Here is a 23,666-nt window from a genome sequence, read left to right on the forward strand (position 1 = left end):
AAAGCTGTAATAAACAGAGTTGGGCTTGGGTAGTGGGTGTCAGTTGAAGTTTTACTCATGAACTCATAATGGCCCACATGTTTAAAAAAAAATGTGTGTATTTTATTGTTTTTATAGAAAAATTGATGTTTTCTGTAAAGAAATTACCAACATCAAGCTTTTTTCCATTGGCAAAGAAATACAAAAGCACAAATGGAGATGGATTGGACACACCAAGCGTAAACCAACTAGCAACATCACCAGAGAGGATCTAGATTGAAATCCCCAAGGAAAGAGGAAAGTAGGTAGATTCTAGATCTAGGCCAAAACAAACATCGAAAAGGTCAGCTATGCTGTAAAGGAAGCTGAAGCAGTCGGAATAACTGGGCCACTAGGTAGATCTAGGAGGAATAGCCCAGGCAAATACGATGGGAGATGTGTGGTTGTGTTTCTATGCTCAACAATGGGTCCACGGGTGCATTAATGATTAAATATTTATACAAATTTAGATAACTTATCAATTTGGGGGCCATCCAATAAAATGACCCTATTTGACAATTGGATTATTGCGTTTTACTTTTTGCCTCTTCTGAAGGCCAGACCACTAGACTAGCGCTGGGACGGTTGAGGAAGAAGCTTCTTCATCTTCTTTATAACTTCTTACTTCTTAGGAAGGAGTCAGTAGTCTACATACAAGTTGAAGTAGTGAGTAGAAAACTTCGTAATTAGATTCTGTATTAGATCTATTATGATTATTATTACTAATAATATTCACTGAAAATAACTATTCTAGATCTAGAATCTGCATATTGCACTTCGCGGGGTTCATTTAGAAATGTTTGTAGCATAGCCTAGTAAGAGTACTATAATAGATCTAATCTATATTTTTTTAAACTTCATACAAAAAGAGTGCCACTGTTTGCGTTTATGTAAGTCTGATATCAGCTGAATATTAATTACGCACATAAAATAATAAAACACGCTTATATAACTGATACATATATTTTAAAAGTTTTAGTACGCTTGAACCTAGATTTAGATCTAGAAGTTAAGCTCAAATAAATATCATTCCACACAATCTACAGTACAGACTTAAAGCGAACAAGCTGCACTAAGGACTTATAATTTATTAACTTGAACCAGCCATCAGGTGTGTTTTGTTACTTTTTGTTACAGTTTTGTTCTAGAATCTAGATCTTAGATCTAGAATCTAGATCTAGTCTAGTACTAGTAGTATCGACATAGTGAATAGTCTCTATAGTAAATAGTTAACTATTTACTATTTATAGTGATAGTTTATTATTTATAGAATATAGTGAATAGTGACTTAAAGTGAAATCTTCTTATTATTCTTAATTAATAATTAAGTCTTTAGTGAAACAGATTTATTGCATATTCACAAACATATTTTTTTTCTTTCTTATGATTTAAGGCTTAAGGATATTAAATATTAAAGATTGAAGATGACGTGGATTTTAGATGAAAACAACCTGGCAATATGTGCTATTGTAACAGTTGCAATGCAGTTCATCTTCTTCCTCATAGCTTGTACATGCAAGTTTGATAAAGTTACAGATTTTGCTGGTGGTACAAATTTTGTGTTGTGTTGGCTGTGATGACATTTTTAATTGCATGGGTAAGTGAAAGTGACAAATTGTAAGAACACACCTTAACTGTGGTGAGGGGACTGCGAGCTCAATAAGTATATTATTGTCACAGGGGGACAACTCTATAAGGCAAGACTATTGGTGAGAGAGCAAATTTAGGTTGCATTAGAGTTTTACATTTTTCTGGAATAGGTTGGTCCCCATGAGCCTCTCCAAGACTAACTAGTCTATATCCATCCTAAATGGCCAGACTACCAGGCAGGTTAGAGGTCATTCTATTGTTTACAGACCTGTTGTGGTCAGGTGGGGGTGAGCTTCATCTTTCTTCTTCGTCGTCGTTCTTAATTTAGTATATGATGGAGGGATTTAAACAACAAGCCCAACTTCGTGGTATGAACCTGGACTGTGGTCTCCAGATCAGCGGGTGCCCCATATAGTTTTTCCTTGAGTGGGGTGTGTAGGGGTCAGTGTTTGGATCACGCCTGGCTATATAATGAACATTCCTTGTGAGCAAATGGAGAGAGAGTGGTGAAGCTTAAAATCCTAGTCCATTCTGTGTCATTGAGCACACAGAGATATAATCAACTGCTTCTACATATTGTTCATCATGTCAGAAATGTACTTTATTCTACTTTTTCCTATGCAGGGGTAGCTGGCAATCAGTCATTAGTTTCATGTTTACAACTAATCTGTGATTTATATCCTTGACCATAACAACAACCATGACAATAATTTTTACCCCATAATAAAAAATCTAATTCATAATTGTTGAAAGGGTTCGATGATTATATATCTTGACACAATTAGTGCCACCAGTGTTTCTTCCAGACTTTTTTCTCCGGGGGGGGGGGGGGGGCACTTGAAATCTTCGGGGGGGGGGGGCGGTAAACTTTCTTCGGGGGGGCGGACACTGTTAAAAGTATATATTTTCTATATGAATTATATAAATTTCATTTCGTTCGGGGGGCGGTAAAAAAATTTCGGGGGGGGGGGGGGGGGCAAAGCCCCTCCGAAGAGATGCCTGGAAGAAACTCTGATTGCCACCTGGTAAGCCTTCTCATTACATTTAACTAAAATAAATAAGAAAATCTGCCTTTTGCATCAGCTTTATAATTAACAAATTAACGTATAAGATAATTATCTCAATCTATTAGAAATTAAGGCTAAATTCTACTCTAGCAATATGATTAGGCCATCAGTTGCTCTAAAAGCCTTGATTATCATGATTTGTGCACAAGCATATGAAAGGAGCAGCTTGTTTGGACTTTCTTCTCTTTAAAGTATTATTCATTTTTTAACACAACAATGTGATGATGAATAAATACTGTACAGCAGAGTTAAATTCATTACCTTGCCATAATTTTTCTTCCCTCAGAGTTTTAGCACCAGGCAAATCATCGTCACCACTTTCATTATTTGTTGGGGCTTGCGTCTTTCTGGATACCTACTTTACAGGATAATCAAGATAGGGGAGGACAACCGGTTTGATGACAAGAGAGATAACTGCTTAAAGTTTGCAGGGTTTTGGGTTTTCCAGGTACTGTTTTAAATCGATTAATAACGTCGTAAAATCTTTAGCCAAAGACATTTAAAAAAAAAAAAAATAATAAACAATAAAACAAACAAGAATAAAACTTTTTCTAGGAGCAGGTTTGAAAGCATTTACATTTTTTAATCTTCTCATTACATTTTGAATGTCTGCAGGCCATTTGGGTGTTTGTTGTCAGTCTACCTGTAATTTTTGTGAATGCTCCAGCCATCGCAAGCAGATTTGATTACGTCACACCGCAAGATATCGTTGGGTTTATTTTGTTCGGCCTTGGTCTCGTGGTTGAAACGTTTGCAGATATTCAAAAATTTAACTTCAGGAACAATCCCGACAACAGGGGAAAATGGTGTGATACTGGTAATTGTTTGGTGATTTTAAATGAGTATCCTAGTCCCAGATGGCCTAACTAATACATTAATGAGTATCTTAATTAACTGGGACAGTGTGATACTGATGACTTTAATCCTAACTATTATTTTTTTTTAAAATAAGTATCTTGATTCAGTGGTACTGTTGATTGAGACAGTATGTACTGTTAATGTACTTTAATACATCTTAACTAGGTTCATTTCCATGGTGGTTATAAAACTAGCTATACTCATAGGTTCCATATTTGTATTTGTAATTTTGTCTAAAAATACAATAAATGCATATAAATTTATTGAATATGCAAAGCCCAAGGTATATAATGACATTTGGATTGTAGAAAATTAATTAGAGCCTTTTAAAAAATTAAAAATTAATGTTTAAATTTTTAATTTATTTAGCTCATTTTTACTTGTCATTTCAATAGCCTATTTCAAAATCTATTATAATAAAGAAATTAAATTCCATAATAATTAAAATTTGCTTATTCAAATCTTCAATAACTACTTATTTTCATTAGCAAAGCTATACAAAAACTATTTGCTCTAAAAATCCTATTAGCTTTGCCTAAACTTCTAATTCTATTCCAGGTTTATGGCGTTTTTCTCGACATCCTAATTATTTTGGTGAAATAACAGTATGGATAGGTATCTTTCTAATAAGTACCAGCATCCTTCAGTATGGGCAATGGACAGCTATTTTAAGTCCACTGTTTACAATGGCAATATTGCTATTTTTAAGTGGCATACCATTACTTGAGCAGAAATCTGATGAACGCTACAGAAAGTTAGTAAATCAAATTTAAATTTTCTACGTTATAAAAATTAATATGATAATTATTTCCTAGAATGTTTCATTTCTTTTTTTTAAATTTATTATTAGTTAAAAGTTATATAAACCAAGTAGGTATTTAACTTACGAACAGTTAACTTAAAATTTAGTAGCAATGGTCTATTATAATATCGTATGATACTTGTCGGATGTCATCTATTTAATGTAGATCTACTTCATTTACTACTTTGAGTTTACAAGTTTAAATGATTTGTACAAAAACATCAAAGGCGAAACTGCAATAACAAGTTTTTTTAATAGAAATAATAAATATAGTAAACATGGGAGATAAACAACATTAAGTATACTGTTTCTAAGGGGAAACAACTCGTATCTCAAAATTAAATTGTATTAATATGCTAAATAATAATGAAATTTCTTTAATTTTTCAACAATTTTTATTAGCAAATAAATGTGTTAAACTAAAAATGTGATGATTTGTATGATTATGTTAAACTAAATAGGATTATCTGTAAACCAATATTTTTAAAAGAAATATGCAAAATTGAAAACACAACTATTTTATTGCATGCCACATTATGCTGGCCTCAAAAAATTCCTTCTAATCGGTGCATTACTATACCTTTTATCCAAACTTTCTTTGATTCCCTTAATCTTAAGGGGTTAAATAAAATAACCAACAAAATTGAAATAAAAACACTTTGAAGTTTAAGAACTTTCAAATGCCCCGAAATAAAGCCAACTTACTTTCCTAGATTTAAATATAAACTTTGGTCACATAAATCTAAATATGTTTGAGATGTCATGAGCGAGGTCACATAAACAGTCCAACTCTACTTCACTTCAGGTTCGAAAAGGGAACTTTACTTTTACATTTTATCCTAGCTATAATGCATATTAACGTGAATAATTTACGTATCTTGCAAATACACCAACCTGTATAATTGCGTTCAAGTTTTTTAAAAAAAAAAACCTTAAACATCTCAACGGATCAGTATGATTAACCAAGTCTATTTTAATAATTTAGAAAATTAATAACGTTTTCCCGATCGTAATCTAAACTTAATTTTGTACTCTTCCAAACTGACATTAACAATAAAGGAATCCAAATTTATAAATCTTTCTTATCAAATATTTCTAATATTCTATTGACACTAGATACACACTATAGATAAAATAAATAATATTTAGTAAACAATGTAGCTCTGTTGCGCTTTTAAATAAATAAAAATAACAGGTAAAATCCAATTTATAATTAAAGAAGCATATTAAATTATAATACTTCAGCTCTTTTCCTTACTTCAGAAAAATAAATATTAAAAGGCGGGCTTTATTTCATCATTGTACTGTTGCGCACCTACTAACGTACTAAGGCAGGGGTCGGCAACCTGCGGCTCGCGAGCCGCATGCGGCTCTTTTGATATCAAGATGCGGTTCTCCAGCTCCGTGAACAAATACTAATAATCTTAATTTAAAAAAAAATATTTGAAATACAAAAAAAATGTATTGGCTCTTTAAAACCAGGAAATTTTTAAAAATTGTAACTTTTGGCTCTTCCGCTTCAGAAGGTTGCCGACCCCTGTACTAAGGGGTTACGGTTATCCATCTATGACGTCCACATGAAATTTAATTGACATCCCCCCCCCCCCCACACACACACACGCGCGCATCCACTTATGGGTCATCCATAAATGACGTCACGCTTTTTTGACGATTTTTACCTCTCCCCCCCCCCCTCCCCTCAATCACACATCGTCACAAAAAGCCAGACCCCCTCCCCTAAAATGACGTGACACCTCGGCCTACAACCCACCTCGAAACTGCAGTTGAATTTTTTTTAAAACATCGATATTTTTTCCAAAATCTTGTCTGAACTCTGTCAAAATAGAGTATTTTAATCAATTCCTATTAAAACAGTTTTCTAAAACGCGAAATAACGTCTAAAATTTGTTTTCTAACAGCGTGACGTCGCACGATCTGAACCTACCCTCCCCCTCATCACACACCGTCACAAAATTTCGGACCCCCCCTCCCCCCTACGAGTGTGACGTCATTTATGGACGACCCCTTATGACATAGTCCTCAAGTGTGGCGAAGATGTATAAAATCAGTGTGCGTGTTTAGATTTCTTTAATTAACGGACAATCAATCATGACCACCGGCCGGCCCTACGTACGACACAACTTTTACCTTATATTAATTACTTATACTCAGATAATTATAGTTACATGGGAGGTAAACAACATTTAATATACTGTTTCTAAGGGAAACAACTCGTATCTGTAAATTAAATTGTATAATTATACTAAATAATAATTAAATTACTTAAATTTTTCAACACTTTTTTTAGCAATTTAATTTACTACTTTAAGATTTGATGACATATATAAATATGTCAAATTAAATAGGATTATCTGAAAAGCCGTTATTCTTCTGAGAAATATGGATAATTTAAAACACAACTATTTTTTTGCATGCCATTTTAAACTTGCCTCGAGAAATTCAAATGACAATTATCGCCATAAACCGCGGCAACGTGCGGGTACGCGCATTACTACACCTTTTATCCAAACTTTCTTTGATTCCCTTAAACTTAAGGGAGGAAAAAGTTAATTATGAAAACATGAAAAATCTTTCATTGACATCCAGCAATGCTCTGTAAATATGAAAGTAAAACTTAACATACTTACTTTTAAAATTTATGTGTTGATCTCTTAAACAAAAATATTTAAGTTATCTCATGACCAAGGTCACAGAAACAGGTGAACTCTACTTCACTTGTCCCATGGACAATCTGGTTTCTAAAGGGAACTTAATACTTTAACAAGAGCGACCAAAATTGTTGTTTTTTTTTTTTTTGTGGAAGAGCGTTTGTTTCATTTTCTTATTTTCAGTGCATTTAAAAGCTTGTAATTATAAAGTTATGAAGGTTTTTTATTTTAGTTTCCTCTTATTACTAGTCATTCATTCTAGATCTAAATGAAATCGACCGTGCTATGACTAAAAATATTTGCGTTAAAACCCTAACCAATCGCCTGCCCCTATTTCTCAGTCGACACTCAGGCAACCAACCGTGACCAAACATTCGGGGTGAACCACAGCTTAGCAGACTGATCGATCACATCTAGCAAGTTATCTCTCCTTATGTTATTGAATTTTGTAATCTATCCCTATTCATTAGATTTTAATGACTAATCTAATGTCTAATTAGATTTTTAAAAATAGATAGCATTGGATTGTTATCGAAGAAGAACGTATGTGGAAAGTTGGTATAAAATCGCAGCATCAGAAGTGGTTAAAAATTAGTTACAAGATAAACCCAGCGAGAAACAAACAGACTTTGCCAACTAAATAAAACATTGTAAACAGTAAAAACAAAAAAAAAAGCCCTTTACTAAAGATTTTTGTGGAGCGGAGGTTAATTAATAACAGAGTTTAAAATGCTATTTTCAAATCCCACTTTGAACGGGTAAATAACTAACATGAAAAAATGGTTTAAACAGAATGAAATATCTGGAGAACAGCTATTGTTTCATTAATTTTTATAAATACTCCTAATTTTTATTTTTTTTAATTATTCACTAGAGCTAGTTATTTTAAGTTCATTTGACTGTAGATCTCGAGCATAGGCATATTTTAAACTAATTTGTTTATTCTAAACAAGTGTATTTATAATTTGTATTCCAGGAATGAACAGTACCTACGATACAAGAGAAGGACCAGTCCTTTGCTAATGCTTCCCCCTCCTTTCTACAATGTCCTCCCAAGACTTATCAAATCCATTTTTTGTTGCGAGTTCCCGCTGTATAACCATCTTGATGAAGAAAATGAAAGTATAAAGTCCAGCCCCCATCATCAGCAACCAATCACACAACAGCCATGAGATTAAGTTAAGTGTGTGTAGGAAGAAAAGGTTGTACCTTGTAAATCTTAATCCTGTAATTTGTTCATTGGCTTTAGCGTTGTATGTAGATGTTACCACGTTAAATCTGTGAAACTACAAATATGTAAGCCTACAGTTTAAGGTTGTTTAAATAATATTATTAAACAGTGACATCACTAGATCAGGTGACACCTAGTACTAACTTGGTGCATAACTAAGGGTGTCTCCTCACCCGCTCCAACAATTTTACATCTTCTGTTTGATATCATCCCCCTGTCCTTGCAATTTTATCATCTTGATTGGATAAAACATTGTTTTGATAGTAAATTTCACAAATTTTCATCCTCTTGTTACGCCCTAGATGGAGTCACCCAGTCCTGACAGCACCACTCCGCCTTGTGTCACCACTGATGTTAAATATCCCTGTGCACCATGACTGTGTTTTATAAAATTTATCTTATATAGGTCTCTCCTTGTGTGCGCTTGTACCATCCTATTAATAATTTCATTTTATCTCATGTAAAAATAGCCTACTTGGTTCTAACCATGAATGTAAAGGTCTGAAGTTTTGCAAAGGTCTAGTTTTTCAGTTGGAATTTTGTTTTTGCAGATCTAATAAAAGATTTTTTTACTTGAATTTAAAAAATATATATTTTTTCCTATGCCATACAGAAAGTTATCAAACCTGATTGATTAATGATTTGGGTTACCCCTCTCTTGCTCTTCCCCCCCCCCCTCCAACACCCATTAGTGGCTTAAGTCAACCCCCCCCCCCCCCCTTTTTTTTTTTCAATTGAATTTATTGAAGTTGTTTCCCCTTATATAGGAAAACCAGAATATAGTTATATAATAATTAATATAGCAGCTGTTTTTTTCTAATGCTCATTAGATTAAGTTAGCCGAAAACAAAGGCAATTACTTGTGGATGTTTAATTGGATAAATGCTACTTTAAGTAAGTATATCTGGATAGCCGATAGGTTTTAGACAACATCAGGGCAGCTAAATTGTGCAAGTTGTCTAGTCATTGTGTGGGTTTATAGTCAAAGTAATAATAAATTTAACCCATTGTAGTTTTTAGATACAAATGACTGGTTTAGACTTAAAAATTATTTAAATTTAAAATTGTTCTGTTACCAAACCTATTTATGTACCACTTTTGTTGACTAGTGTAATGATAGATAACATCCAATATGTGTAAAAAAAAATGTATGTGATCATTGATGAATAGCAGCATAACATTTATTTATGTAGTGCCATTTACTTCTTGTATTCTTTTTCATTGTGCTATCTCTGAAATTGCCATGTGTTAATTAAATTACAGCAAATTTTAAAAATATTTTTTAAGGATATAAAAAATTTACTGTCATGTTTTTTTTTACTTCTGCAGTGTGTTCTTATGACAATCATGTATTGTACCTTGTACAAATATTCCTTAAATTATGCAATTTTTATACTCAATCCTCATGATGTTTTTAAAGAAACAATACTTTGTAAATAGGTTTTTCTTATCAATTTTTTTATATATTTTATATATATATATATATATTAATATATATACATATATAGAGGAATAATAAAACAAATTTAACCCAGAGATTTTTCTCATTTATTTTTTGTCAAAGTCATAGTAGCTTATAAGAAATGATTTAGACTGATCTATTTCAATATAAAATTGTTATTCAACAAAATTTAACGGACATCAGTAGTGTTACTCAACTTCTTTTTCATAGTATCATTACAGTGGCCAAGCATTATTTAAAAATTAAATTAACTTTGCTAATCACTGTCTGCCTAAGTTAAATATTTTGTAGGTGTTTGGTTATCTACCATTACTTATACTGGAAGTATACTGCCCTTTCAAACCTGGATGTCCATGGGTCAGATGAAGTAGAGTTCACATGTTTCTGTGACCTGTCTCTGCATGTTAAGGGATAGTTTGATCACATGCCCAACTCCCTACTACCTTTACTTGTCAGGCACCCATAAGAGCCATATTGATATCTATGTTGGGACAGCTTAGATTTGTTTCAAACAGAAATATTCAAAGCAAAACAAGTTATAGCTACGCTAGCTGTTGTCTAAACTATCTGTGGTCAGCCTCCTTTACTTTCCCTTACCTGAGTCATGTACCCATTAGAGCTGGGCAGACTCAGCTATATTCTACCATTACAAACCCAGGATTTGAACTCTGGTTAGTTGTGGTAAGCTCTAGCATTCGACCAAGTGCCCCCATTTTAAATTGACCAAAATTTCCTATTGTACAGAACCAAGGTTTGTGTGTGTAGTAAACGGGTGTGCTGGATACTCTTGTTTACAACCCAACAATTTATTTAGACTTAATTTAGTTCCATAGAACTTTGCAATCTTGATTCTAGGCTGAAACAAGGGTTTCAGATTGGATTTGATATATGAGCATTCTGTCACAATAAAGTAAATCTAACACCATCAAATTATAACCAAAAAACTTTTTATTTTATTCACAAATGTAATTAAAATAAAAAAAATCAGAATATCAGAAGAGATATTACAATATTTAATATCAACCAGTGTCACTTCCCTAATCCACATTACACAATGATTGAACTTATATAACATAAATATGTACTTATCACAATACAGATACAAACTATTCTTTTATTAACAATCAGCTGTAACACATAACACCAGTGACAGAAATTAATAAAAAGAATCAAAGAATGCAAGGTAATATGCCAGGTAGTTCTGTTATTTAAAAAACAAAATGTAAAACTTTGTATTCATAGCCTGCAGTTTCTAACTTTGACATCAATCAAGTTTTCAAACCTAATATCAACAAAGCATTACTCATTCCACAAGTTTTTATTCTGAACAGTAGCGTACGCAGGGGGGGGGGGGGGGGGGAGCAGGGGGAGCAGCCGCTCCCCCTCTGGCCATTTTCATCAAAGTGGCGCCTTTTTGGAAACTTTTTAAACTCAAAGTTTAAAACAATATTGTTAAAAAATATTTTTGGTCGGCACATCTATGTAAATCACAAGATTTCTTTTCATGCAGCAAGTAAGCATTATTGTACTAGTCTAGTAGTGTCTACGTTTACAACACGTATTAACAGCTGCATCAGTTTGTCATTCTAAAAATAACCATTACGATGCGTTGCAATGTTTAAAAAACCTCTACGGGTAGTACCACTTGGCAAGGTGGGTTTTAAGTTTAAGGCAACTGTATAATGTATTTGCTTACGAATAATTGAATTAGAAAATGTTATACATAAAACTTCACACATAATTACTTTATATATACAGTTTGAATCGTGTGATTAATTTTAAAAAAAAATTACAATACAGAAACAAATACTACTGATGTGAACCTCTATTTAAATGTACTTATGAGCAAACTGCGTAGTGGTGGGGAAATTTCGACATGGTCAACAACGTCATCACGATGAAGTAGTAGTATTCTTACAGTTTGGGCGATAGTGATTACGATTACAAATTATATGAAACAGTTACAACCCCCCTCCCCCATGGACCCCTCTGTAAAAAAAAATATTGTCATAATACCACTGCGACTTATTTAAACATATTTCTGTAATATATATTTGTGTAATATATATGTGTGTAATATATATGTATGTTAAGAACAGCCATCGAAAAACTGACGCTATGTTCACTCTGAGTTGGTTATCTCCCCCCCCCCACACACACACACCTCACCAACACAATTGTGTAGAGCGACATTAATGTCACACTGGGTTGGATAGTTGACCTAAAGTGACCGGACAGTGACCGGACATCAAATGTATGAACAGTCATCACAAGAACCTGCACAGCTCGATGAAGCACAAAATCTACGAGCAGTCATTGGTAGATCCCCCTAGGGTCGTAAGAAAAATTTATTTTCTACTTTTTAGTCCACAAGAAAAACGTGGTTTTTAAAAAGTTTTTTTTAAGTATTTTATTTTCTCCTTTTTAGTTTGTTGCCACACATAAAAAACGTGGTTTTTTTTAAGTTTTTTATATAGTTTATTTTCTACTTTATCTAATGACTTGATTAAGTATGACTTGACTAAGTGTTTTTAAATACATACAAATTTAGAGGATTTTTTATCAAAATAAAAAGGATCAAAAGGTTTTTGAATGCTTTTAGGTAGTTGGCCCACCGTCCATCCCTCCTCGAACAGATTAACTGTCGATTCTCCACCCACCTTAAGCATTAGACTGTAAAACATTTTTAAAAAAAGAGGCTGAAATGAAACTAAAATGATTAATTTTGCTGTGCTGGAATCTGGGGCTGATGGTTCCGCATTCTCTCCATTTCACGGATAGCATCTTCATTGCAAGGTTTTCTTCCTGCTCATTTCGCGAGATCCAATTCTTCGATACGCAATCCTCCCAACGAGCGAACTCTGCTTAATGCGACGTAAGCCTGTCCATCCGCAAAGAGCTTGCTTCCTAGGTTCACCACAGCTTTGTCCACGGTACATCCTTGCATTTTGTGAACTGTGCACGCCCAGCACAGAATCAATGGGAGCTGTCGTCGTTCAACCTTTCCTTTATTTCTTACGGCATCAAACTGAACAGACTTTGGTTGAACTATTTTCTCACTGTACGGGGGACCAAAATCGATTTTGACAACCGTAGCTGGCGTGGAGATCTACTCACGAATCACGAATTAGTAATTTGTCGCAAATTTCTCACTTTCACGGCGTTGTTTATTTTTTTTCACTAAGGGGTCTTCACAATGCGCGTCACACTTTTTATTGAATGGCCCATTTTCAAATCTTGAGCGACCGATACGCTTTAAACAGAGAAGGGGTGTAATTTAATTAAGCTAATTACGGTCTCTAATTGCTAGTTTTTATGATTGCATCTGAAATTGTTAGGCGAAAGTAGCCTGCATGCCAAATTTCAGATCTATAGAGCAATCAGAAGTGGGCTAATTTTCGATGTCAATTTTAACAACAAACATCCAAACAAACAAACAAACGCGAAGCTGAGTTAAGAAAAACGTGTTAATGTTTAAAAAAAACCACTTTGGAGATAAAGAACTTTCAAATGCCCTGAAATAAAACCAACTTACTTTCCTAGAATTATGGGACGGGGTGAGCTGGACTGCTAACCCGTAAGTCTCGAGTTAGAATCCGGGTTCAAGTCAATAGACCGTCCATGAGTCCACCTAACTCACGTTATTGGAGAGTAAAGGCGGCTGGGCATAGTGCTGACCACACTATCTCTTCATATGCCGAGGTCACAGAAACAAGTGAACTCTACTTCACTTGCCCCATAGACCGTCAGGTTTGAAAGGGAAACTTTACTTTACTTTACTACTTTCCTAGAATTAAATATAAACTGTGGTCATATAAATCTAAATACGTTTGAGATGTCATGAGCGACGTCACATAAACAGACCAACTCTACTTCACTTGTCTCATGGACCGTCATGTTCGAAAAGGGAACGGATCAGTATGATTGACCAAGTCTATTTTTAATCATTTCAAAAATTAATAACGTTTTCCCGGCCTTAATCTAAACTTAATATTGTTCTCTTCTAAATTGACATTAACAATAAAGGAATCCAAATTTATAAATCTTTCTTATCAAATATTTCTAATATTCTATTGACGCTAGATACACACTATAGGGCCTAGATAAAATAAATAATAATCAGTAAACAGTGTAGCTCTGTTGCGCTTTTAAATAAATAAAAATAACAGGTAAAATCCGATTTCTAATTAAAGAAGCATAATAATATTACATTATAAATTATCTACTTCAGCCCTTTTTGTTTCTTCAGAAAAATAAATATTATTTAAAAGGCTGACTTTATTTAGTCACTGTACTGTTGCGCACCTTATAACGGTTGCCCATCTATGACGTCCACAAACATTTTTAATTTTTGACAACCCCCCCCCCCCCCACACACACACACACACACACGCACACACGCATCGACTTATGGCATTGGCATAGTCCTCAAGTGTGGCGAAGATGGATCAAATCAGTGCACGTGTTTAGATTTCTATAACGGACAATGAATCATGACCACCGGCCGGCCCTACGTACGACACAACTTTTACCTTATATTAATTACTTAACTATAGTTACATGGGAGGTAAACAGTATTTAGTATACTGTTTCTAAGGGAAACAACTCGTATCTTTAAACTAAATTAAATTAATATACTAAATAATATTTAAATTACTTACATTTTTCAATATTTTTTTATCAATTACATTTATTACTCTTAAGATTTGGTGACGTATATGAATATGTCAAATTAATTAGGATTATCTGAAAAACCTATATTCTTCTAAGAAATATAGATAGTTTAAAACACAACTATTTTTTTGCATACTACTTTTAGCTGGGTGCAAGAAATTCCACAAATAACTATCGCCAGATATAATAGATTGAGATTTATAATCCAAACTTTCTTTGACCCCCTTAAACTTAAGGGATAATAAAAGTTAACTATAAAAATCAAATGAAAAATTCTTTTATAGTCTAGATAAAATAAATAATAATCAGTAAACAGTGTAGCTCTGTTGCGCTTTTAAATAAATAAAAATAACAGGTAAAATCCGATTTCTAATTAAAGAAGCATAATAATATTACATTATAAATTATCTACTTCAGCCCTTTTTCTTTCTTCAGAAAAATAAATATTATTTAAAAGGCTGACTTTATTTAGTCACTGTACTGTTGCGCACCTTATAACGGTTGCCCATCTATGACGTCCACAAACATTTTTAATTTTTGACAACCCCCCCCCCCCCCCCCCACCCAGAGCCGGCGTTAGGGGGTGGCGAACGGGGCGGTCGCCATAGGCCCCGCGCTTGAAGGGGCCCCGCGCTTCAGCACTGTCATTGTTATCTGAATTAGTTCGTAAACTTAAAAAAAATTGTTGCTGAATTCAATTGGGAAAAACTAAATGGTCGAATACCGACGTTGTTGATTGTTATAACTGAGGCCACGGTTGATGTTGGTGAGTCCCACCTGAACTGGGACAGGCCGTAATTCGATACAAAAATAGTGTCAGACCTCCCCTTTGTGTAGGGTACGGTCGCCTGGCATTTGACCTGAGCTGACTGGAGATGGCGGTCGAGAATTAGCCCACGACGTAAAGAGACACCCTGTTGTATGCGGACCGATGAAGACATCCTTTTAGTGAGCAGACGGGATGTCTATAGTAGACAGTTAGTGACCTGATGAACTCTAGGCCTGACTTTCTTGTTGTAGATGTCGTATAATGTCGTATATGTACAGAGTTTCTTCCAGACTTTTTTCTCCGGGGGGGGGGGGGGGGGGGGGAAGGGGCACTTGAAATTTTCGGGGGGGGGGGGGGCGGTAGACTTTCATCGGGGGGGGGGGGGGGCGGACACTGTTAAAAGTATATATTTTCTCTATAAATTATATAAATTTCATTTCGTTTTCGGGGGGGGGGGGGTGCTTCCACCCGAAGAGATGCCTGGAAGAAACTCTATATGTAGGCCTACTTGTCTTGGTATAACAAAATTAACATTCAGTTGCGTGCAGAGGGGTGGGAGGAGGGCGACCAGGAGGGGGGGGGGGCTTAGGATCTATATCAGGCGGCATTAAACAGAGTGATTTATTATTATTTTTTGGAAGAAAGTTAAAACTGTTGTTATGTTGTGTCACCTTAAGGATTCACCCGTTCAATAATTAAGACAATAATGATTTTGGTTTTAAAATATTGTATGAATTCTAAACAAATTTTGAAGTCTATACTGTTTTGATACATCAGGCCGAGTTCGCTGTATTGTAAACTTTATTTTCCTAATTATTCGGCACGTGATAAAATTTTCTTAAGTGATTTGGTATGAATTACATAAATAACTGTTAAAAGTGATTTAATATCTTAGCAAAGGAAAAAAAAAACACGAACATTGGGTTAATACATGGGAGAGATAAAAATCTGTTATTATAGTGGAAAGTTTGACATTAGCTTATAAACTCCAAAACATTTGTTTTATTATGTGTACATCACATTATATAGGCTTTTATACATACAGATATATATATATATATATATATATATATATATATATATATATATATATATATATAATGGAAAGGCCCCGCGCGGATGGTTGGCCCTAGGCCCCGCGTATTCCTAACGCCGGCTCTGCCCCCACCACACACACACACACGCGCGCACGCACGCATCGACTTATGGCATTGGCATAGTCCTCAAGTGTGGCGAAGATGGATCAAATCAGTGCACGTGTTTAGATTTCTATAACGGTTTTTACGGACAATGAATCATGACCACCGGCCGGCCCTACGTACGACACAACTTTTACCTTATATTAATTACTTAACTATAGTTACATGGGAGGTAAACAGTATTTAGTATACTGTTTCTAAGGGAAACAACTCGTACCTTTAAATTAAATTAAATTAATATACTAAATAATATTTAAATTACTTACATTTTTCAACATTTTTTTTATCAATTACAATTATTACTCTTAAGATTTGGTGACGTATATGAATATGTCAAATTAATTAGGATTATCTGAAAAACCGATTTTCTTCTAAGAAATATAGATAGTTGAAAACACAACTATTTTTTTGCATGCTACATTTAGCTGGGTGCAAGAAATTCCACAAATAACTACCGCCAGTTGTGATGGATTAGGGATTTATAATCCAAACTTAATTTGACTCCCTTAAACTTAAGGGATAATAAAAGTTAACTATAAAAATCAAATGAAAAATCTTTTAAATTTTAAAGGCATCAAGCAGTGCCCGAAACTATGAAAGTTAAAACAAACTTACTTTCTTAAATTTAAGCTTAGGTCTCTTATTGAAGTAATTAAACAAATATGTTTAAGTTATCTCATGACCGAGGTCACAGAAACAGGTGAACTCTACTTCACTTGTTCCATGGACAGTCAGGTTACGAAAAGGAAACTTAATACTTTAAAAAGCACGACCAATGTTGTTTTTTTTTATTTTTGTGGAAGAACGTTTGTTTTATTTTCTTATTTTCAGTACATTTGAAAGCTTGTAATTATAAAGTTATAAAGTTTATTTTAGTTTTAGTTTCCTCTTATTAGCCATTCATTCTAGATCTAGATCTAAATGAAATCGACAGTGCTATGACTAAAAATATTTGCATTGAAACCCCGACCAGTCGTCTGCTCCTATTTCTCTGTCGTCCTGCAGGCAACCAATCATGCCCAAACATTCGGGGTGAACCACAGCTTAGCAGACTGATCATGCGATCACATCTAGCTAGTTATCTCTCCTTATATTATTGAATGTAGTAATCTATCCCTATTCATTAGATTTTAATGACTAATCTAATGTCTAATTAGATTTTTAAAAATAGATAGCATTGGATTGTTATCGAAGAAGAACGTATGTGGAAAGTTGGAATAAAATCGAGTTACAAGATAAACCTAGCAAGAAACAGACTTTGCAAACTAAATAAAACCTTATAAAAAGTTAAAAAAAAAGCTCTTTACTAAAGATTTCTGTGGAGGGGAGGTTAATTAATAACGGAGTTTAAAATACTATTTTCAAATCCCACTTTGTACGGGTAAAAAACTTACATAAAAAATGGGAGTTTAAACATAATGAAATATTTGGAGAACAGCTATTGTTTCATTAATTTTTATAAATACTCTTTTTTTTTAAATTATTCACTAGAGCTAGTTATTTTTAGTTCATTTGACTATGTAGATCTCGAGCATATTATAAACAAATTTGTTTCTTCTAAACAAGTGTATTTGTAATTTGTATTCCAGGAACGAACAGTACCTACGATACAAGAGAAGGACCAGTCCCTTGCTATTGCTTCCCCCTCCTTTCTACAATGTCCTTCCAAGACTTATCAAATCCATTTTTTGCTGTGAGTTCCCGTTGTATAACCATCTGGATGAAGAAAATGAAAGTATAAAGTCCAGCCCTCATCATCAGCAACCAATCACACAACAGCCATGAGATTAAGTTAAGTGTGTGTAGGAAGAAAAGGTTGTACCTTGTAAATCTTAATCCTGTAATTTGTTCATTGGCTTTAGCTTTGTATGTAGATGTTATCACATTAAATCTGTGAAACTAAATATGTAAGCCTACAGTTTAAGGTTGTTTAAATATTTTTAAACAGGGACATCACTAGATCAGGTGTCACCTGGTGCGCAACTTGGTGTGTAACTAAGGGTGTCTCCCCCCACCCCCTCCAACAATTTTACATTTTCTGTTTGATGTCATCCCCCTGTCCTTGCTATTTTGTCATCTTGATGGGATAAAACATTGTACTGTTGATAGTAAATTTCACAAATTTTCATCCTCTTGTTACCCCCTAGGTGGAGTCACCCAGTCCTGACAGCACCACTCCGCCTTGTGTCACCACTGATGTTAAATATCCCTGTGCACCATGACTGTGTTTTATAAAATTTATCTTATATAGGTCTCTCCTGGGGTGCGCTTGTACCATCCTATTAATAATTTCATTTTTATCTCATTTAAAGATAGCCTACTTGGTTCTGACCATGAATTTAAAGGTCTGCAAAATCCTCAGAGGTCTAGTTTTTCCATTGTTTTTTATTTTTATTTTTTATTTTTTTGCAGATTTTTTTTACTTAAATTTTAGCAGGACAAAAAAGTATTTTTCCAATACCATACTTTTTTTTTTAATTTAGTAGAGGAAGTTATCAAGCTTGGTTACCCCTCTCTTCCCCCCCCCCTTCCAACACCCATTAGGTGCTTAAGTCAACCCCCCTCCCTTCTTTTTTGCATTGAATTTATGTTTCCCCTTATATAGGAAAAACCAGAATATAGTTATATAATAATTAATATAACAGCTGTTGTGTTCCAATGCTTATTAGATTAAGTTAGCCGAAAACAGAGCTAATTACACTTCTGGATGTTTTAAATTAATTGGATGCTACTTTTAGTGTATCTGGATAGGTGTTAGGTTTTAGACAACATCAGGGCAGCTAAATTGTGCAAGTTGTCTAGTCATTGTGTGGGTTTATTAATTATAGTCAAAGTAATAATAATAAATTTAACCCATTGTAGCTTTTTAGATACAAATCACAGATTTAGACTAAATATCTATTTAACTATAATATTGTTGTACGTTTCCAAACCTATTTATGTACCACTTTTGTCGACTAGTGTAATGATAAATAATATCCAAATAAATGAAAAATAAATTGTATGTGATCATTGATGAATAGCAGCATAAAATATATGTATGTAGACTTTTTTGTGCCATTTATTTATTGTATTCTTTTTCATTGTGCTATCTCTGAAATTGCCATGTGTTAATTAAATTACTGCATATTTTTAAGGATATAAAAAAATTTACTGTCATTTTTTATTTACTTCTGTCATGTGTTCTTATGACAATCATGTATTGTACCTTGTACAAATATTCCTTAAATTATGCAATTTTTATACTTTAATTCGGATGATTTTTTGAAAGAAAAAATACTTTGTAAATAGGTTTTTCTGATCAATTTTATTTTTATATATTTTATATATATATATATACACACAATTTATAGAGGAATAATAAAACAATTTTAACCCAGCGATTTTTTCCATTTATTTTTTGTCAAAGTCATAGTAATAGTAGCTTATTAGAAATGATTTAGACTGAATATCTATTTCAATATAAAATTGTTATTCAACAAAAATTAGCAGTAGTGTTACTCAACTTCTTTTTCATAGTATAATTACAGTGGCCAAGCATTATTTAAATTAACTTTGCTAATCACTGTCTGCCTAAGTTAAATATTTTGTAGGTGTTTGGTTATCTTACATTACTTATACTGGAAGTTTTGCCTTTTCAAACCTGGATGTCCATGGGTCAGATGCTGGATGTCCATGGGTCAGATGAAGTAGAGTTCACCTGTTTCTGTGACCTCAGTCTCTGCATGTTAAGGGATAGTTTGATCACATGCCCAACTCCCTACTTCCTTTACTTGTCAGGCACCCATAAGAGCCATATTGCAGGGGTGCCACTCATTTTTTAAGTGAATCCTGAAAATGAATCCCAAAATTTTACCAATCCTGAAACTAAAATTTGAAATTTTTGAAACCCTGAAACTTAATTCCGCACGGTATTTCAAAATAAAATGGACTGTTATTTCATTATTTTTTTAGACATTTGATTCATATATTATTATGTTTAATTTACATGTCTTTAAAATGGATTTATTTTCTTTGTAACAAGCTTCAAATAAAAATTAATCTTTAAAGGATTGTGCTTACAACAAAATTAGTTTACAATGTTACTCCCATCTCTAGGCCTACCCCATAATGTGCTATTGTAGAACTTCCCCCCCCCCCCCCCAGACAGCTTTTATAACATAACTATTTAATTTTTTAGAACTTCCTAGCTTGAGTTAAAGTGTGTAGTCAGCCAACTGTTAAGTAACAAATATTTTGCTAACCTCTATGTCTTGTTATTGAATAATAAGCCCACTATATGCAGACCCCTAATAAGATTGCCACTGTATTAAAATACAGGGTTGACTTACTGTAGCTATTCAAGGCTTTAATTATTAACAGCCACAACAAAAACCTTAAACCCTGTTTTCCCAATCAACACCAATGGGGTCATCCATAAATGATGTCACGCTTTTTTGACGATTTTTACCTCCCACCTCACCTCGGTCACATATCGTCACAAAAAGCCAGACCCCGCCCTCTAAAATGACGTCACACCTCAACCTACACCCCCCCCCCTAAAAATTGCAGTCGAATTTTTCTTAAAATACAATATTTTTTCCAAAAAATCTTGTCTGACCTCTGTCAACATAGAGTATTTTAATCAATTCCTATTACACTTTATTGAAACAATATTCTAAAACGCGAAATAACGGCTAAAATTAGTTTTCTAACATAGCTTTTCGATAATGCAAAAGTGGGATGTCACACCATCTGAACCCCTCCCCCTCATGACAAAATTACGGACCCCCCTCCCCTACGAGTGTGACGTCATTTACGAACGAGCCCAATGCCACGAACGACCCCAATGCCCCCACCTTTGATATACATGATGACGTGAAGAAATATCGTGGAAGTTTTCAGTTCATATCGCGGAATAACAGAATTAATTTTAAAAATAATTTTAGAAGTAACTACGCTAGTAATAGTCATGTCAGAGATGTAGCCGCCCGACTAAGTGAAAAGCTGATTTTTTTTTTTTTACAAGCGGTTGGGAGGGGGCAGTGATAGCGGCTATTTTCAAGGTTGTTTAAACATTTCAATGACGTTTTCCGAAAGTAAAAAAAAAAAAATTAGATGTAGACCCTGCTAGATCGTGTAACTAAATTATAGCAGGCCTACATATTTTTTTTACTGATATAAAACAATGCAGATCTAATTTTTTTTCTTGAATTAAAAATAACCACGTTAAAATTAAACAGCGCTTGTACTTGTAGAACTGCCTTGACCGAGAGACACGACTCAGACTGTGTTCACGTGGTCTCGTGACCTAGGTCTTACGGTCAGCGCGACCTTGATGAAGCGGGTACGTGGTGGTAAAAAGTGACGGTAAAGTTGAGTGAAAACAGCACAGTTCTATTTCACACATAAAATAGTCCTCCAAACAGATTTTTTCTTTTCTTTTTGTAATACCAAATACAATTTTTTTTTTTAATCGGAGCAAAATCTTTGTTTTTTTTAAAAGACGATCGGCGATGCTAGTGAGCTAGATCTAGTAATTGTAGAATTTAGTTGTTTTATTACACAGCCTAGCGGGCGGTATCCCATTGATGACATCACGTAAATAATACGAGTTTCACCCCCAACCCATATCGTCATAAAAAATAGCCAGACAACCACACCACGAATGACATCAAAAAGTTTCGTCTACAGCCTCACCCATCTGATACAGCTGATTTTTATTTGGTCCTTGGCGCACGCGTGAGATTGTTGCTGACGTCATTTACTATTCATTTTTTTCGGAAAAGGCTATTAGCGGGAGTGTTGATGATAAAAACAATTTTTACAATGCCAAAATTTTCAAGCTTAAAACTATCTAAATTTTTTTTTAAACTGCAAACCCGGAAATTTTCAAACTCAAATCTTGCGAATCCGGAAAGGGAAAAAAATATGATTCTCGAATCCGGGATATCCCGGAAAAGTGGCACCCCTGTATCTATGTTGGGACAGCTTAGATTTGTTTCAAACATAAATATTCAAAGCAAAACAACTTACAGCTACACAAGCTGTTGTTTAAACTATCTGAGATCAGCACTATGTCCAGCCTCCTTTGCTTTCCCTTACCTGAGTCGTGTACCCATTACAGCTGGGCAGACTCAGCTATATTCTACCAATACAAACCCAGGATTTGAACTCTGGTTAGGTGTGGTATGCTCTAGCATTCGACCAAGTGCCCCCATTTTAAACTGACCAAAATTCCTATTGTACAGAACCAAGGTTTGTGTGTGTAGTAAACGGGTGTGCTGGATACTCTTGTTTACAACCCAACAATTTATTTAGACTTAATTTAGTTCCATAGAACTTTGCAATCTTGATTCTAGGCTGTTGCAAGGGTTTCAGATTGGATTTGATATGTGAGCATTCTGTCACAATAAAGTAAATCTAACAACACCATCAAATTTTAACCAAAAACTTTTTATTTTATTCACAAATGTAATTCAAATATCAATAATTAAAAATCATTGCATTGAAAAGAGATAATAACAATATTTTATATCAATCATAGTGTCACTACACTGGTCCACATCATTAAACAATGATTGAACTTATGTTATATAACATAAACATGTACTTATCACAATACAAAACAGATACAAACTATTCTTTTATTGTTAACAATCACATACTTATCACAATACAAAACAGATACAAACTATTCTTTTATTGTTAACAATCACATACTTATCACAATACAAAACAGATACAAACTATTCTTTTATTGTTAACAATCACATACTTATCACAATACAAAACAGATACAAACTATTCTTTTATTGTTAACAATCACATACTTATCACAATACAAAACAGATACAAACTATTCTTTTATTGTTAACAATCACATACTTATCACAATACAAAACAGATACAAACTATTCTTTTATTGTTAACAATCACATACTTATCACAATACAAAACAGATACAAACTATTCTTTTATTGTTAACAATCACATACTTATCACAATACAAAACAGATACAAACTATTCTTTTATTGTTAACAATCACATACTTATCACAATACAAAACAGATACAAACTATTCTTTTATTGTTAACAATCACATACTTATCACAATACAAAACAGATACAAACTATTCTTTTATTGTTAACAATCACATACTTATCACAATACAAAACAGATACAAACTATTCTTTTATTGTTAACAATCACATACTTATCACAATACAAAACAGATACAAACTATTCTTTTATTGTTAACAATCACATACTTATCACAATACAAAACAGATACAAACTATTCTTTTATTGTTAACAATCACATACTTATCACAATACAAAACAGA

The 23,666-nt window shown here is 33.8% G+C and overlaps 1 protein-coding gene across 2 annotated transcripts; it reads left to right on the forward strand.

Annotated features, from left to right (window-relative positions):
• Positions 1-898: 898 nt before the first annotated feature.
• Positions 899-19,717, forward strand: LOC131947973 (uncharacterized). 2 transcript variants are annotated; one of them, XM_059309398.1, is made up of 6 exons: positions 899-1,129; positions 1,412-1,615; positions 2,962-3,123; positions 3,291-3,492; positions 4,092-4,287; positions 17,929-19,717. In XM_059309398.1, exons 2-6 carry the CDS (start codon positions 1,595-1,597, stop codon positions 18,122-18,124), a joined length of 777 nt encoding a protein of 258 aa, XP_059165381.1. In that variant the 5' UTR covers positions 899-1,129; positions 1,412-1,594; the 3' UTR covers positions 18,125-19,717. The 2 variants fall into 2 exon arrangements, with proteins under 2 accessions (XP_059165381.1, XP_059165380.1); XM_059309397.1 differs by lacking the exon at positions 17,929-19,717 and adding an exon at positions 7,981-8,935.
• The last annotated feature ends 3,949 nt before the right edge of the window (positions 19,718-23,666 follow it).

Source organism: Physella acuta, unplaced genomic scaffold (genome assembly GCF_028476545.2).
Source record: "Physella acuta isolate Inbredline_101_S28 unplaced genomic scaffold, ASM2847654v3 ptg000618l, whole genome shotgun sequence".
In the NCBI taxonomy this organism is placed as follows: Eukaryota; Metazoa; Mollusca; class Gastropoda; family Physidae; genus Physella; species Physella acuta.

Bases quoted from the DNA above. Each gene is read 5' to 3' on its own strand.
- LOC131947973 (XM_059309398.1), top strand. From the start codon at position 1,595: ATGACATTTTTAATTGCATGG. The intron at 1,616-2,961 runs GTAAGTGAAAGT...TTCTTCCCTCAG, and splicing joins TGACATTTTTAATTGCATGG to AGTTTTAGCACCAGGCAAAT. The intron at 3,124-3,290 runs GTACTGTTTTAA...GAATGTCTGCAG, and splicing joins CAGGGTTTTGGGTTTTCCAG to GCCATTTGGGTGTTTGTTGT.